The sequence below is a fragment of the Panulirus ornatus genome, chromosome 48, assembly GCF_036320965.1.
Source record: "Panulirus ornatus isolate Po-2019 chromosome 48, ASM3632096v1, whole genome shotgun sequence".
In the NCBI taxonomy this organism is placed as follows: domain Eukaryota; kingdom Metazoa; phylum Arthropoda; class Malacostraca; order Decapoda; family Palinuridae; genus Panulirus; species Panulirus ornatus.
The window spans coordinates 19125643-19144712 of NC_092271.1; the positions used below are offsets into that span (position 1 = coordinate 19125643).

At 37.2% G+C, this 19070-nt stretch overlaps 1 protein-coding gene across 6 annotated transcripts in view; it reads left to right on the forward strand.

Moving 5' to 3' along the window:
• The window catches only part of LOC139764187 (prolyl 3-hydroxylase 1-like), a 54097-nt gene that overhangs the window by 19868 nt on the left and 15159 nt on the right, over positions 1–19070 (forward strand). For 2 of the 6 annotated variants that reach the window (XR_011716326.1, XM_071690744.1), the window contains exons 8-12: positions 7116–7340; positions 11242–11337; positions 15317–15467; positions 15631–15751; positions 17300–17378. Coding sequence is in view for 4 of the 6 variants with exons in the window: in XM_071690744.1 (XP_071546845.1) it covers positions 7116–7340; positions 11242–11337; positions 15317–15467; positions 15631–15751; positions 17300–17378 (672 nt within the window). In the remaining 2 variants the exon portion in view is untranslated. Of the gene's footprint in view, positions 1–7115; positions 7341–11241; positions 11338–15316; positions 15468–15627; positions 15752–17299; positions 17379–19070 lie in introns of all 6 variants that reach the window. The other 4 variants (XR_011716325.1, XM_071690743.1, XM_071690746.1 and 1 more) reach the window with 3 other exon arrangements.

The window sequence follows — 19070 nt, forward strand, 5'->3', positions numbered from 1 at the left end:
TATAATAGTATTTCTCTAAACATTTTAGATACCTCATTCACACATGACTGCATTCCTACATTCACTGCACTTCCATCTAAGCTTTCAGTTACCTTCCTTTCAAACTCCTCCTTGCATTTTTTCTGATTCATCTTCTTGTTTGCGAGCACTTTTACCTCTCCGTTCTTCCTCACACCTTACCTCCGCTTCTCCCTGATTCTCATCCCCACAAGAACTGCATGGCCTTTCTAAATCTTTCATCCACTGCCACTTGGTCAATCAAAGCCTTTTTCTCTTCTCTTCCATCGTTTCTCATTCACGTATATCTGTGGATCATCTTGTGCTGAAAAAAGTTGTTCGCGAGGAATAAACCTATGTCAGCTCAAATATCCACAGGATAACTTCCATTCTCATTTACTCCAGGCATTTCCCATTTACTAACTATCTCACCAGTTTCATCACATCCCACTTTCTCATTCATATCACCCAATGTGACCATGTTTCTCTAATTCTCAAGACTGTTTATACAGTCATTCAAATATTCTAGAAAAGCTTCATTTCATCCTTACCTCATACAGTCTTCATCTTCACAGGCATGTATACACATAACCATGCGTACTTCACAATCTCAAGCTTTCCTTTCATCCACACTATTCTTGAGCCGTTCCATTCATTCTCTGTAACACCCTCCCACACTCTTTGTAATAGCAGAATTTTACATCCTTCTTTCCCTCTTCCTCGATAATTTTCTTTCATTTCCATCCATACCACTCCTCCTTCCACGCCTTCTCATAGCTTTCATTTATCATTTCCATTTTCACTCTGCACACCCTGCCAAAGGAAATGGGTTTCCCCAATTCCCAGCACATTTGTGTTACTACTTTTAAACTTCTTCACAAGCCTCCCCTCCATTAACTCTCACCAGTCATCCCATTTACATTCAGCGCCATCACCCCTAGTCACTTGTCCCTTTTAATCCTCAGCATAACTGGTAGACTCCAGTGCCGCTTCCACACCTCTTGTGCTTCACCCTTGACAGGTCATTGGCAGAGGGCAACTCCAGCGCAGTTTTTCTAGAGGTTGTGAGGCTCCAAAATTGTTCAAAAAAGGAAAAGTTACAGCACACCTCAAGTGTTTGTTTAAATTTAAAAGGATTGTCCTGATGGAGTTGGGCAATATCACCCCCCCCCCTTTAGTACCACCCCATAAGGAGTGTATTAATTAGGTCACCATGAGAAGGTGGGGTGAGACTTGGATACTCTAGAAAAACTAGATATCCCCATAGGTTCTGAAACTTGACAGCTTTCCCCAGTTTTGATCTTTATTTCTTTTCACACAAGCAGCAACTCTTAACTTCATTAGTTATGATACTGCCACTAGCCATTGGTTACTATACTGTCACTAGCTATTAGAGCGTCCCTCTGGAGTCTGCCACCTGAGCTATGTTGCCTTAAGATGGGAGCTGTTTCACTACCATGCTCACCCACCTCCAGGTAACATAAACCTGCCCAATGCTCTAAGACCCTTGCATTTACCTCCTGCACTACCCCATCCATAAACTGATAAAAACAAACTATGTGACATTTTACATCTTTGATGAAGACTGACCTTCATAAGGAACCACTTAGCTTCCTAGGACTCTTTTTACTTGCATGGATTAGTTTTGATTGTGAAACTCAACCAACTAAAGGCAAAAGCCCATTTTGCTTCTTTCTCAAGAGTCTATTCTGGAGGCAAAAGGATATTTACAGGGTGAAAATATATACAGATGTATGGTTACAGACTCAGTTATTTGAATCACACACTTGTACCTCAACTCACTGGCTAGCAGTAAACAGATGATACTTCATTTTGTATTTAGGAATTTCAAAATATATCTGAAATGCATATGTACATGGATATAGAGATAGGATGATTTTTCCACAGGATTTCTTAGAACAGGTGGACAAATAGATGCTGTGGTTGGATGATTTTTTTATATTACAGTTATGAACAGCCACCTTTTGCAGCCATTTAATTATGTATTAGTACAATAATTATATGTAGATTGTACCTGGAGCTGCTGGGTTTTGTCTTGTGATCTTACCTCATCTTTTATGAAGGTTACATATTACTGAAATTATTATTTTGGCCCAGAAGTTGGAGAGACCCTCATCTTGATGCACCATATCTGCTGGTAGGAATTGCATTTATGCATACAATAAACATTAAATTTGCCTTTCAGAAGACTGAGACTGAATTGGATAGTGATTCTTTGGTTTCCAGTAGCAGTTTACTTGGGGACAAGATGGACTCCAGTAATATTACTTTGATATCACAGAATAACTTGAAAGAGGAATTCTAAATTTGTAGCACCTATAAAATTTATTACTGATGTGTTGTCATGGAACCACAGGAAATTTGGTTTGATTGAATAATGTCTGATGCTTTAAAATGATGTAGAGGATGACCTACTGCAGTGTAATACATCTGATAAGCTGTCAGAAGCAGTATATTGGGCCCTAACTAGCTGTGATTGAGTGTCCTGAGGCAACAGAATTTCAATTTTTCATCATTTTTGTCTCATTAATGTTAATATTGAGATGCTCATGTTTCATACTGAACACTAGTTTTCTTACACAAAATCTTGTGTTGTCTTGCCATCAATCCAGTTGTGTAAATTGTACATGCTGACTGATCTTATTGCTTATGATGCATTACTTTTTCTGGTGATGCAATACTTTTCTGGCGATCTTGCTCTCTTGATACTTAATAGACATTTTATAATGATGCTAAACTGTGTAACTGAAAGCATGGTGTGAACCAGGAACTATTTGTAATGAATGGTGCCAAGCTGAGTCACTGCCTGGTGCAGTGCTAACCCAATGATCTCAGGTCAGTTACTTTCAATAATAATGTAGTTTTATGAATTGAAATGCATGATTTGGTTACTCTTTTTAATTGTCTGTCCATATGACTTTTGAGAGCTCAACTTTCGTATATTTAATATGTTTTAAACATGATTTGTTTGATTTTATAAACTGTAATCTCACTTTGTATATTCCAACACATTTTATATATATGTAATTGTGTAATAAAAGTAAATTTGTAAGTCATGCATTTCATTTCAACCCATATTTTTTATTGAGGAAAAAGCTTTTGCTGCATGCCCAATAATAACCAACACAGTAAGAAATAAAGAGAAAAAGTTTGCCTGCACATTATTAACATCTTCCTCACACATTCAGAAAAAATATTTAATAGATTGAAATTATGCTGCCATATAACTTTGAAAATTTTTTTTCTCTTTGAATTTTATGATGAAAAGTTTCATAGTAAAATATGTTTGATAAGTTTTTAGTAATCTTGCTCTTCATTTGGATTTGTATACTTTGGCTAAGCCTGTGTGCTTAATGCACAGTTTTGTGAGATGTGAACTGGTATTGGCAGTTGGAGAGCCAGTAAATGGAAATATTCCTCCCTTAAGCTATTATCTATGTTCTTTTCGGTACCTTACATTAGAGACTTAGGATACCGAGGTGTAGCTCTGAACCATTACCCACTCTAATTCTTTGTCTTCTCAGTTGAATCATGGCACATATACAACAACTGTTATAGTCATTTTAAATGTTTTACACTTGAATTTTTCAATTAATAGTCTTAAACTGTGAGTTTTCTCATGATTACTTATTTCTAAAACGCATTTGTGCACCTTTGCTTACATATTAATTAATACTATCCAACAAACTTGATCTCACACCTATCACTCAGTTTAGATAAAAAGTCCCACTACCTCACAACCTTGTCATGCTCAGGCATGATAGATCTAAGTTACTCTTTCATTGCTGTAGGTGACCTACAATTTTAGTACATCTATCTTCATTATTTACTGGTATGCATTTACCCATATGAAGCAAAATGAATAAATAAATAATATATATATAGGGTTGAGGGTCAAGTCAATTGGGAGGTGAGTTTGAATGGAGAAAAACTGGAGGAAGTGAAGTGTTTTAGATATCTGGGAGTGGATCTGTCAGCGGATGGAACCATGGAGGCGGAAGTGGATCATAGGGTGGGGGAGGGGGCGAAAATTTTGGGAGCCTTGAAAAATGTGTGGAAGTCGAGAACATTATCCCGGAAAGCAAAAATGGGTATGTTTGAAGGAATAGTGGTTCCAACAATGTTGTATGGTTGCGAGGCGTGGGCTATGGATAGAGTTGTGCGCAGGAGGATGGATGTGCTGGAAATGAGATGTTTGAGGACAATGTGTGGTGTGAGGTGGTTTGATCGAGTAAGTAACGTAAGGGTAAGAGAGATGTGTGGAAATAAAAAGAGCGTGGTTGAGAGAGCAGAAGAGGGTGTTTTGAAATGGTTTGGGCACATGGAGAGAATGAGTGAGGAAAGATTGACCAAGAGGATATATGTGTCGGAGGTGGAGGGAACGAGGAGAAGAGGGAGACCAAATTGGAGGTGGAAAGATGGAGTGAAAAGGATTTTGTGTGATCGGGGCCTGAACATGCAGGAGGGTGAAAGGAGGGCAAGGAATAGAGTGAATTGGGGCGATGTGGTATACAGGGGTTGACGTGCTGTCAGTGGATTGAATCAAGGCATGTGAAGCGTCCGGGGTAAACCATGGAAAGCTGTGTAGGTATGTATATTTGCGTGTGTGGACGTGTGTATGTACATGTGTATGGGGGGGGTTGGGCCATTTCTTTCGTCTGTTTCCTTGCGCTACCTCGCAAACGCGGGAGACAGCGACGAGGTATAAAAAAAAAAAAAAAAAAAAAAAAAATATATATATATATATATATATATATATATATATATATATATATATATATATATAATCCCCTATCCCTGGGGATAGGGGATTAAGAATACTTCCCACGTATTCCCTGCGTGTCGTAGAAGGTGACTAAAAGGGGAGGGAGCGGGGGGCTGGAAATCCTCCTCTCTCGTTTTTTTTTTTTTTTTTTCAATTTTCCAAAAGAAGGAACAGAGGGGGCCAGGTGAGGATATTCCAAAAAAGGCCCAGTCCTCTGTTCTTAACGCTACCTCGCTAACGCGGGAAATGGCGAATAATTTGAAAAAAAAAAAAAAAAATATATATATATATATATATATATATATATATATATATATATATATATATATATATATATATATATATTATTATTATTACTATTATTTTGCTTTGTCGCTGTCTCCCGTGTTTGCGAGATAGCGCAAGGAAACAGATGAAAGAATGGCTCAACCCACCCACATACACATGTATATACATACACGTCCACACACGCAAATATACATACCTATACATCTCAGTGTACACATTTATATACACACACAGACATATAAATATATACACATATACATAATTCATACTGTCTGTAGGGTTGAGGGACAAGTCAGTTGGGAGGCGTTTGAATGGAGAAAAACTGGAGGAGGTGAAGTGTTTTAGATATCTGAGAGTAGATTTGGTTGGAATAAAGTGACTGCTAATCTCACAAAGTAAATTGACATGTTTAGTCAGTCTTGGATGTTTGGTAGTTTAGCTTCCATTTCATGTTGGTCACTTATTTATTACTTGCCATGGGCACATATCTTCACAGTTTGTTTTGGCTTAGCATAGAAAAGTCTCATATTCACAACTTGCCTTTACCATTGGTACTTTTTCCTGGGTCACTTTGGTGATGAGGCATACATTCTCATACTTTGTATTTCTCTTTATTTACTGTACCTTTATTTCCTTCCTTCTTTGCTGTGTTTTACCCATATCATATCATATCATTTACCCTATCATTCTTTTAGCAGTATTTAATTATTTGTTGCAAGTAAATGGTTACATTCTAACTTATTTTAAGGGGAAACCGTATTGCAGAATTCTTGAGAAAATGTTTTGAGCATTTTGTTTTTGATCTTGACTGTTCCTTATGTGAAGGCAGGGTGCCATAATGCTTGAGGAAGATGTATGTATCAACTTACTTTGAATATAGGAAAAGGCAGCTTGATTTGTAGAGTAAGATAGAGAAGCAAAAAATTCATGTTTGTTATCTTCTAATATTGCAGCATGATTTAAAATAAATAGAATATATGTATGCCTATATATGCTATTTCCATTATAGTGACATGATTTTTAATGAGACAGTTGGGTAGTAATAAAGAATATTTATGATGATAATGAATAAAGACAATTAAGTTTTTGATTAATTTCACCCAAAGATTGAAAATATTCAGAGAAATTACAGACAGTAATAAACATGGTGTTACAAAATGGCAGGGTGGTAAACAGTATTCACAAAAATAAAAAGATTGCAATGCGGTGCTGTTGTTGATATGCATGTGTTATGAAATGAGGTTATGAATGAAAGAAAAATATTTACTGCTAAAACATTTTTGAACCTTGTCACTGAAATTGCTTCAGAAATGCATATCTTTCTCTGTACCTGTATACCATCTCCCTCAATCCAGTATGTGGCAGAAATGGATATCTAAATAGCTTTTTGATTATTTCTAATATTATTTATAAATACTTTTCATTGCAAATAATATTAGTATACATTAGTAAAGCTTTTTACATGTCTCATAGGAAAAGCATCTGCATTTTGTCTCAACTCTGTGTTGGGAGCTAATGGCATTGCCTATGCAGTAAAGAGAAATGCATTCTATATTAGCAACAGTAACTTATTTGGTATTGCCACTTTTGTGATATCATTCTTTGCTGATGATATCTTATACTACTTACTCTGTTGGCAATATCCAACAGTGACATGCAAAGTCCTTTAATCATTTTCATATAGGATAAAATTCTTGCTTGAGGATTTTGATTTTTTTTTTACAAAATCAATTTAGATTATATCATTGATTATTTGTAACAACTCTAATTAAATACTGTTATTCATAAGGGTTGTTTAGAGGCAGATTATTATATTTACATGTATCCAAGAAGCCAGTTCCTGAAATTGAAGGAGGATGACAGAATTACTAGGAAACTAGTAATCATTATAACTGATGCTTTAAAGAGCCTTGTAACATGTCCACGACTTGACTAGTGAACTTTAACAAGAACTGCATGAAAGCTTCTACCTGAGAATGCTTCTTTATGTCCGGTTTTACTGACAGTGACTAGGACCCCATCTTTCTTACTCGCATTCTTTCAGCTTTCACCAGACACACCAAAAAACAAAAAACCTCAGTCTTTGATGCAGCAGATATCAGAGAAAGCTCGAGCCATACGCAAACGAGCTGTGGATCAATACAAGAATATATCACAGATGGGGATTCGTCTTCTCCAAACGGAACGTGAGCTAGGGGGTCAGGAGAGGATGGTAGCAGATGGCTTTGCATCACCCTTGGAGTGTCTGGTGTTATCTGAACTGACTAAGGTAAGAAAACTAAGAATATTTTTTTATCAAAAAGTAGAACATCGTAGCTTCATCATCAGACAAGAAAATAATACCATTAATAGAAAATGATGAAAATGAAAATTTTTTTCATAAGCCTTCTCTTCGTTATTATTAATTTACCTGTATGCTTCTTTGATCTGAGGAGAGAAAAATGTAATTCAAGGTGAAATATGATGATTAAAGTTTGATTTTTTAGGGACAAAGGCCACAAAAAAAGCATATTGCATTGTAACTGAAAGTATTCTCATAACTCAAGAGCCAATATACATAAGGCAAAGTCATTTAGGTTTTGCTGTGCTAATAATTGTAAAGCAAGTTGTAATTGAAATAGACAACTATGTCTTTCATGAAAGTGTAAGGAAAGTGTACACCAAGTAGATCAAGAAATGAATTAATGAAAGTTTCAAAATAACATAACCAAGATGCTTTAAGAATGTTGGCAGGAAGATATGGATATAAAGTGAAGAAGTAAGAAAAGAATCACAGAAAAATTCATGAATTTGGTGTTAGAGATATGGGACAAATTAGGAAATCATCTGAGGATTCATTTTCCCCCTCTCAAATTTGTTCTGGGTTAGGTTAAGATGTGGGTACAGTATTTTAAGGTACAAACTTGACATAATCTAACCAAACCTCTACAAGCTTAGCCCAGAAAAACAGTGATGCAAGTTTGGTGTGCAAACAGAAGGAAACATGGATATGAATGACAGATGACTTCATGATCATTATTGCCTAGAGTGGGAAAGGCTAAGTAGATAAGAAATTCAATTCATTTGAAACATTATTTTCTGGAAACTATTTCAGGGCATTCCCTGAGTGTTGTCCATATCATGAAGTCTCAGTGGTTTAAGAATGAACATAAATGCATGAATGATAACTGTGTTGTACGTAGATTTATAAAATGACACCTTGAGTATGGATGTGACCTTTTTCGTTTGTTACCTGTTGCTACCTTGCTGATGCAAGGGACAGCGATCAGATGTGGGGGGAGAAGAAAAGTATGTATATGTTATCATTATTTCTTTTCTCTCATGCATTTATGCTGTTTCCTGTGGGGCAGGATGGCATTAGGAATGAATGTCAGTGAATAAGTATGAATATGTGCATGGGAGGGAGTGGATGGCTGGAAATCCTCCCCTCTCGATTTTTTTTAATTTTCCAAAAGAGGGAACAGAGAAGGGGGCCAGGTGAGGATGTTCACTCAAAGGCCCAGTCCTCTGTTCTTAATGCTACCTTGCTAACGTGAGAAATGGCGAATAGCTTGGAAAAAAAAAAATATATATATATATATTTTCTTTTATACTATTTGCCATTTCCCGCATTAGCAAGGTAGCGTTAAGAACAGAGGACTGGGCCTTTGAGGGAATATCCTCACCTGGCCCCCTTCTCTGTTCCTTCTTTTGGAAAATTAAAAAAAAAAAAAAAAATGAGAGGGGAGGATTTCCAGCCCCCGCTCCCTTCCCTTTTAGTCGCCTTCTACGACACGCAGGGAATATGTGGGAAGATTGACACAGAGGATATATGTGTCAGAGGTGGAGGGAACGAGGAGAAGTGGGAGACCAAATTGGAGGTGGAAAAGATTTTGAGCAATCGGGGCCTGAACATGCAGGAGGGTGAAAGGCGTGCAAGGAATAGAGTTGGCAACATGTTGCTAATCCTGCCGGCCATGACATTTAATTGTATGTACTATGTTAATGGTTGAGTGTGCTGAGTGATGCTGTTGTGGAAAAGTGAGAGGCATTAATTGTCTATATGAAAGTTTAGTAAATCAAGAATGTATAGTAGTCCTTAAGATCAACTGACACTACTGCTTGATATGAAAATGAATGTGAATTATGTATCCTATTTAGGAACAGAACAGATGACTTATTTATCATCTTAGACATTCTCTACTTTTTCATCCCCTCCGTAGGTTCTAACCGTTTCAGGAGACCCTGTTCAGCTCTCTCAGGTATACTCCGTTTACCACCATACCTCTTGCTGACCCTTTTATTCCCTATTCAGTCAGCCCTCCTCACACCTCATATTGTCATTGAGCATTTCATTTTTATCACTTCTTCCCTCTTTTGTGTTTTTGGTATCCAGAGTAAGTTTGGGTAAGGTAATCACATCATTTGAAAGCATAACCCTCTTTAGCTTTTTTTTCAGAGCTGTAATGCAGTATGCTTGTATTTTGATGTACAATCTTCTATCTTTGTTACTATATTGAAGGGTTAAATGAATGTGCAACAGCAAAATAAGCTCCTTGATTAGAAGGATGACTTCTCAAACCAAGTATTAGCAAGACAGGCTGGAAGTGCAGTGGGCAAATAGGTGTAGGATGTCAAAAGTACCATATTTTTTGGCATATAAGATGTATTTTCTTATTGAAAAATATCCCCAATAGTCACCCTGCATCTTATATGCCAAAGGTTACCCCCTGTTGTAATGTGTAAGTTTTGTCATTAGCTAGGAAAAATTTTGATTTAAGTTGGAGATTAGGTTATTTAATATCTGTGTATCATATATGGCATATACATCTTTCCTTGATGTACATGGGGATGTGTTCTAGAAAATGATGTACAAATAGGGTTTGTGTAAGTCACACTTATCATTACAATGAAGAATTGAGACATTCCCAGCAGGTCTTACCATGTGAAAGAGTTTCAGTGATCAATAAGGGGTATCAGTGATTTTGCAGGGACATCTTTGTGCTACAGATGTAGAAAATAGGCATGGTTAATGCTTACTAAATTGATGTTTTTTATTTGATGATAGTAAAAAAGATTATTAAATGCTTGTTAAAGTTAGTGGATTTTTTGTTGATTATTTACTTCTAAAATTTGGGTGCATCTTATATGCCAGTGCATCTTTTCTGTTAGAAAACACAGGAAATGGAAGTAAGATGAAGATCTTGTTATCAAAAGGGTTGAGAAGTCACAGTGTAATATTAGTCTGAAAGGAGAAAAAAAAAAATTGTGAATGAGTTTAATATTTTGGGAGTGATGGCCACTAAAAATGGGAATGGAAAAGATGAAAATGAGGTGAGTCATGCAAGACTGAGTAGATGGAAAGAATTAAGGTGTGGAGTGTAAAAGAAGCTTGCATTTGGGAGTTTCTTAGCTCATCTGTATGGATTTGAAACCTTGGTTTTTCTGTGTCCAGGTAGGTAGAGAATAAAAGCAGTATAGTTTGATTACTTGCATAGTATACCATTGTTGGAATTAGAATGGCAAAAAATGAAGAAATTCTTAGGAAGACACATGGATAATGCTTTTACAGCATTATAGCCATCTAAAATTTGTGACAGAGGTTAATGATAAAATGTACAGTGGTATAGTTGAAGGTACAAGGAAAGGTAGAATACCAAAGTGTTAGAAATATGCAATAAGAAAATATTCAGGACTCGAGATATTTCAAATGATGCTAGAGGAATGTATTTATGTAAGCACAATGGATTTGTTGCTTAAGGAAGTAGGTACAGTATTGACAGATAGCACTTGCAAATGGTAACAGTGGAAGTGAGAAATGATACTAGAAGTGAAGGTATGAATGAAGTTTATATCTTAATAGAGAAATTGATATTAGTGTGGAAGCTATGTACACCAGCATACTAGAGATAAGTTGAGGGTGTGTGAGTGAATTAAGAGGTGGCATGCTTATGATCCAGCTCTTGTAAATGTGATTCAGTATGTGATAATGTATAGACAGACAGAAGAGATAATAGCATACTTAAGAGTTTCAGTTAATACTCATGGTTCTGTTTCTCTACGAAAATAGACAAAGTAGCTTAAATGTTTAGGCAATATTTTTATTTATTACCCTGCTTTTGGATACAAGAAACACTAAGCATATTGCTGACAGAGAATGATAATCTCTCTATTGTTTTTGTTGGCATTAGGTGGCAGCAGTAGAGGGAGATGGCTATAAACACAGGGTATCTCCTCACACACAGTCCGAGAATTTTCACGGGGTTACACTGGGAAGAGCTGGATTGGTAAGTTTTAATGCTTTTAAGTACATCATTGTATAGAGAATTATTATTTATCTTATTCTGTTCTAATATATTGTTATATGCTATTGTTCTAACTTAATGGTCACTTTTCCTTCACACTGAGAACATACTCTTGTTCAGTCCATTCTGATTAAGAGAATCTTCTCTGATCTTTTTAACTGTTGTTCATTATTTCTTAAGAATTAGAGAACTTGGAGATAATACTGCTATCACTTGCCACAGTGTGGCTGCAACATTAAACTGATTTGAAGGGTAAGCCCAACCACTGTTTTTGTCTTTTATATGTTTTGGATTTCCCTTTATGTGAGGGTGGTTGAAGATATTTTGAAGATTTTTGATTTATACAGTGGAAGTGTTCACAGTATTCTGCAGAGACCTATATGGACTATTACTGAGGGTTTTGAGGACACTTGCATTAGCCTCCAATCTTAGAATGGGAAAGTTTTGACTATCTAGACAGGAAAGGAGGCTTAACTGTTCAGAGTGATCCCTTGGGCTATGCATAGAGTCCCAGATTTTATTAGATTAATTTCAGCTACTCAACCAACAGAACATTGCAAAATTGATTGTGCTGGAATACCGGGAGCTCCCAATTTGCAATGGCTTGAGGAGGAATGTTTGTATTTTGCACTTGAGAACTTGGGTGCAAGCTCAATTATCAAGATGTAAGGGCTTTTAGTTGTGATGCATTTGAAAGAAATCCTTTGTCCCATTTTTAGCACATAAAATATTCTGTTTCTTTATGAAATTTTTTTGATATTTTCTGATATTTTTTTTAATCATCATGCATTTTATATTGATTTCATGGCAGAAATACTTTATGAACTGTTTCCTACCCTTGGCCAAAAAACATTTCAGCTTGTAACCCACCCTGAGGTGATCAGCTTGCGAACAAAAGTACAAGTGATTGAACACTTGCTATTGCCATGGTTATCTCTACTTTTACATTTGATTTCCCACATACATAGAGAAAATTATTGAAGGAGGCTGCATACTTGAACAGGTGTTTGACGAGGATGGACTGACTTATTTTAGAAAAAAAAAAATGCTAGCTAGGACATTCGTTAGCAAGGAAGAAAAGAATGCTCCAGGGTTCAAGGCTGCTAGAGATTGCTTAATACTGCTGCTACTGGGAGGGAATGCTGAGGGAATTTTTTAAACTGAAGCCTGTGCTGGTGTTTGAATAAGAAGAATAGATGAATAAATAAATAAGTAAAACCTACATTATCTGTGATTAGGAAACAGCTTCAAAATTAGATAATTCATGGGATGACATAGACAAGGCTAGTTTCATCCCTCTCTCTTCCTGTAATCCTTGCTCTGTCCCATCTCACGCCACCAGCACCTGAAGCTCTCATCACCAAATTTTCCTAGAAGTTTTTACTAAGAATGATAAGAGAACATGGTGAATTTTTCTAGTTGTTTCATGTATATTCCATCTTATAGAGTTAGATGTAGAAAGATTTTACTCAGGAACATAACCCCAACCCCTTATATAATGGATTTTAACTGCTCAGTTTATGATACCCTGACTTTCAACAGGTTTTTCAGGAACATAATCACATCATGAATTGTGAGCTCCCAGTATTTTTGTGAATGTCATTGTAGCAGATTCCAAAGAAGAATATGTTAAAGTTACTTAATTGTAGATGTTTTCAGAGAGTAGCTTTGTTCCAGATTACAAGTTCACTTAGCTTAGGGTCATTTGGTGATCCTAAAATGATTTGCTTTGCCTCCCAGTAAACAAGATTTGTTTATTTACAATACAGATGTATAGGGTCATGTTGTTTTATATATTAATAGCCTTATGAATTCTCTTTTTCGTATATGTTTGCCATTTCCTGCATCAGTGAGGTAGTGTTAGGAACAAAGAAATGGCTTCATTTGCTCACATCCATTCTCTAGCTGTCATGTGACCAAACCTGTGATACTTATTCCAATTTAGTTCTGATATGCATTGTAAATACATAGGGTCCTTGCAGAACTGAAGGATTGTTCTTGTGGAATGTCATAGTATGAGTGATTGAAACATATTAAAAAGGGGAGCTTATGCTCCAAACCAATTTATTTCTCATGTGTGGACTATACCTAAAACATCTTAGCTTACCACTAATATACCAAGCTTTATTGTGATTTATACTAGACTTTGATTCAGCAACTGTTGCCATTTCACTGGGAAATCAATGACATTTATCAATTCATACTGAGAATGCTGATGATGAGGGATTCAGGTAGGTTGTGGTAGAGTGGGATAAGGTGAACTGAACAGTTTGTCAAATCTTCCAATGTATGTTTATCCATTTCAGTATGTAATTACGTATTTTTGCTGTATGGGAAAGGAATTTTACACTTTTGGGGCCCCATCTCTTGAATATTCTCTTCTGTCATACAACTTCTTTAGTTTATGTATGCTGACTGGATTAACCATGTCCTTATTCATTCTCTTCCACTCATCCAGATTTCTTACACTATAAAAGTACTTCTTCACATCAAGTTTCTTCCTTAATTTCACAGTATGATCTTTGGTATCCTTACCCCTCTGTAAGAATTGCCACTTTCTGCATCATCAATTGATTTTAAAGACTGACCAGGTCACCCCTCACTCTTCTTTCTTCCATGGTTGACAAGTTTAAGTCTTTCCCAGTGACTCAGCTTTCCTTATTCTGGCATCATCTTTATTGCCCTCCTCTGGACCTTTTCTAGTACCTCTTTGTGCTTCTTAGGTGATGTGACCAAACTTGAGAAGCACATTCTAGTTTTGGCTTTAAGAATGATATGAACAGCATAGTAAATGTTCCCTTATCTCTATACTTAAAAGATATTCTAATTTTTGCCAGAAGACAGTTTGTCTCTTTTACTGTTCTTCTAATGAGGGACTCTGGAGATAAGTTATGAACATTGCTGACTCCCACCTCCCTCTCATCAATTGAATTTTGAACCTTATTTCTTGCCAAATGATAATTATATCTAGACTATCATTTTGTTCCATCCTCGATACATTACATTTTCTTGGGTTAAACTTTAACAGCCATGTATCAGGTGAACTTTGCAGTCTGTTTAGGTCTCTTTGGAAGGTGATCCGATCCTCGTTGCTTTTCACTTCCCTCATGACTTTTGCATCATCTCTAAACATATTCAGGGAGGAGTGCCTACTTTTAGGGAAGTCATTCATACACCATATTTTGATGCTGTATATATGTTTGTTGATGCATTTGGAATTTCTAGCTTACTGTCAAGCATAAAGAATTTACTTTATTGAGTTGTCGATTTTGATAAGAGCAAGCAACTTCAGACATACTGCTTATCCAATTCTGAGTAATTACGTGAAGATTTATACATTTTAACAGGTCACCATGCTTGATGAGGGGCATGAGATGGGCTGACGCTAACTTTTAGATGATGTAGTCATTGCTGTAGTGGTTTGTTTAGAGCAGGGTTTCCTAACATTTTAAGGTTGGTATACCCCCTTACCCTCAGTGTAAGGCATTATGTACCCCTTCTCAATATTGACTGTTACTTTTTTATTAGATTGGACTTGTAAATTTTTTCCTATATTTGTGAATCTTGCCAAAATAATGCAGCTGTGAGCAAACCTAGCATGCCAAAGCAGTATTCTGCTGAAACAAGACTTTTTACTCCTGGAAATATATCTCATGTACCCCCTGATGAGGCTTCATGTACCCTCTGAGGATCCAGGGATCTCAGGTTGGGAATCACAGGTTTGGAGAGTTTCAGTTAGTAAAAATTTTTCAATGGTATTTAATGTTAATGAGGCATCATACCTCTTTTTTTCAGTATTATTCCATTTAGTGTTCTTTCCAAATGCAGCCTAACTAGAGGTTGACAGCCTGTTGCATTGCTGCTCTGCCCCAGGTTAGAAGTACATTTCTTTGAATTTTTTTTTTGTACATATTTTGGTACAGTGGAAATTTTTATTGACAGCAGTTTCATTCTGTGACAGATGGTCCATGCTAAAATATTTGCTGATGAGGTGTTGGATTTGATTCTGGGTGTGACAGACCACTGCCAAGACTACTTGGAGCGATACTTCAACCTTAAAAAGCCATTATACTTTACCTTCACCCACTTAGTATGCCGCACTGCCAAGCCAGGTAAGTTAGTTAAAAATATATGAGTTTGTATTTTGTGTGTAGATGGTTGCCATATACCCTGAGATGACAGGTTTGACTGTTTATGATAATTACAACGTTAGATATAGCACATACCATAAATTTGTGTCATACGTATTATTCATAATTTGTCTTTTCTCAGCAGAAATGGCAACAAACAGATCTTTATCTGATCTTAGCCATGAAGTCCATGTTGACAACTGTATTCTACAAGATTCTGGACAATGTCTGAGAATCCCTCCTGCCTATACACACAGGGATTACAGGTAAGAACAACTTGCTTGGAAAAGTGGTGATTGATGCGCAAAGCATCAGAATGGGGAGGAATAATTTAGCTTTAGGGATGGTAGAGGATGTTTGGTCTGAAAATTTTTCATGAGCAGTGCTTAGAGAAATGGAAGGATATGGATATGTATTTAGAATTTTGGGATCTGTTTAAGAAAGGTGATCAGGAAATCTCACTAACAACATTGTTCATCAGACACTGGAAAATTAGAAAGCAAATGAATGATTACTTGCAAAAGAGAAACTATCTGACTGGGAGACAGTACAATTTCAGGGAAAGTTCATGCACTACTAAACTTACACTAATATGACAAGGTGAGCTCCATCTTAGATTTAAGACTTAGATGGGAACTGCCTGAAAGCCTTTGACACTATATCCCATTAGAGATTGATAAAGAGGCTAGAGCTACTGGCTAGCATAAGATGAGGCAAAGTACTTCACTGGATAGAAGATTAACTTTGTGTGAGAGAGGAAAGGACACATATAACAGGTGCATCTTCAGAGTGGGCTGGGGTCACTACTGTCATGCTGCAAGGGATCAGTCTTGGGTCTACTGCTGTTTTTGGTGTATTTAAATAACTTCCTTACTGGAATGGACTCTTACCTAAAAATATGTGTAGATGATACCAATGTCATGAGAGAAAAGAGGGAACCTAAACAGACCCAGGTGGATAATGAGATTCAGTCCAAGTATGTGCAAGGTAGTGAAGCTGGGACAGAGTGAAAGAAAACCTTTGTGCTATTATTACCAAGTGGGAATTAAATTACTGAAAATTGTATGTGAAAGAGACTTGGGAGGTTGACATTTTTACTATTCTGTTGCAAGAGCTATGCATCAGGAATTTGCAAAGAGGAATCCTGTCTTGTGGCAAATACTAGAATTGTAATAAAGTATATGAACAAGAACACTTACTTGGTAAGATATTTGCAATGTATTGTAACATAACTAGGTTATGCCTCAAAAGTCAGATCTCTGCACCTGAAGAAGCACAAGGATCTGATTGAGAGGGTACAGAGAAGAAGAGCATTTAAGATGATACCTGACTTGAAAGGATAGAGCTATAATGAAAAGCTGAGGGCATTAAAGTTGTGCACCATAGAGGCAAGGAGAGAGAGGAGATACCTGAGAACAGCCTTCAAGTTTCTAAATCAGTTGAATGATGTTTACAAAGCCCAGTTCTTACAGAGAAACAGTACTTGTACCAGAGTAACCAGAGGGTATTATGAGAAGTTGGGTAAAAAAAAAATGGAAAGAATATTCCAGAAGTGCAGGTTTAATGTAAGAGTGGTGCATGATCGGAATAAGCTAAAGAAGGAGAGATTATATGCTGGTAATTTACTCAGGTTTAAGAGGCTGCTTGATGATGTAGTAACTTAGGAGACAGGGCCACTTGAGTGTAGAGCTGTTTCCTCAAACTGCATAAATAGGTAATTTCAAAATGGTAAAACTATAAATGTTAAATTATCATTGAAGTAAAGGTGATTAACACATGTGACAATTTATATTTTAGCATTTGATTTTTTACAGTGCTGTGTTGTACCTGAATGATGATTTTGAGGGAGGCGAGTTCATTTTCACACATGACAGATCTGGTTTGTCACATGAGGTATGTATAGAATGTTCATTTGAAGGAAAATAAGTTTTATATAAGTTTGCGAGGTAGTGCAAGGAAACAGATGAAAGAAATGGCCCAACCCACCCCCATACACATGTATATACATACGTCCACACACGCAAATATACATACCTACACAGCTTTCCATGGTTTACCCCAGACGCTTCACATGCCCTGATTCAATCTACTGACAGCACGTCAACCTCAGTATACCACATCAATCCAATTCACTCTATTCCTTGCCCTCCTTTCACCCTCCCGCATGTTCAGGCCCTGATCACACAAAATCTTTTTCACTCCATCTTTCCACCTCCAATTTGGTCTCCCACTTCTCCTCGTTCCCTCCACCTCCGACACATATATCCTCTTGGTCAATCTTTCCTCACTCATTCTCTCCATGTGCCCAAACCATTTCAAAACACCCTCTTCTGCTCTCTCAACCACGCTCTTTTTATTTCCACACATCTCTCTTACCCTTACGTCACTTACTCGATCAAACCACCTCACACCACACATTGTCCTCAAACATCTCATTTCCAGCACATCCATCCTCCTGCGCACAACTCTATCCATAGCTCACGCCTCGCAACCATACAACATTGTTGGAACCACTATTCCTTCAAACATACCCATTTTTGCTTTCCGAGATGATGTTCTCGACTTCCACACATTCTTCCAGGATCCCAGGATTTTCGCCCCCTCCCCCACCCTATGATCCACTTCCACTTTCATGGTTCCATCCGCTGCCAGATCCATTGCCAGATATCTAAAACACTTTACTTCCTCCAGTTTTTCTCCATTCAAACTTACCTCCCAATTGACTTGACCCTCAACCCTACTGTACCTAATAACCTTGCTCTTATTCACATTTACTCTTAACTTTCTTCTTTCACACACTTTACCAAACACAGTCACCAGCTTCTGCAGTTTCTCACATGAATCAGCCACCAGCGCTGTATCATCAGCGAACAACAACTGACTCACTTCCCAAGCTCTCTCATCCCCAACAGACTTCATACTAGCCCCTCTTTCCAAAACTCTTCCATTCACCTCCCTAACAACCCCATCCATAAACAAATTAAACAACCATGGAGACATCACACACCCCTGCTGCAAACCTACATTCACTGAGAACCAATCACTTTCCTCTCTTCCTACACGTACACATGCCTTACATCCTCGATAAAAACTTTTCACTGCTTCTAACAACTTGCCTCCCACACCATATATTCTTAATACCTTCCACAGAGCATCTCTATCAACTCTATCATATGCCTTCTCCAGATCCACAAATGCTACATACAAATCCATGTGCTTTTCTAAATATTTCTCACATACATTCTTCAAACACCTGATCCACACATCCTCTACCACTTCTGAAACCACACTGCTCTTCCCCAATCTGATGCTCTGTACATGCCTTACCCTCTCAATCAATACCCTCCCATATAATTTACCAGGAATACTCAACAAACTTATACCTCTGTAATTTGAGCACTCACTCTTATCCCCTTTGCCTTTGTACAATGGCACTATGCACGCATTCCGCCAATCCTCAGGCACCTCACCATGAGTCATACATACATTGAATAACCTTACCAACCAGCCAATAATACAGTCACCCCCTTTTTTAATAAATTCCACTGCAATACCATCCAAACCTGCTGCCTTGCCGGCTTTCAT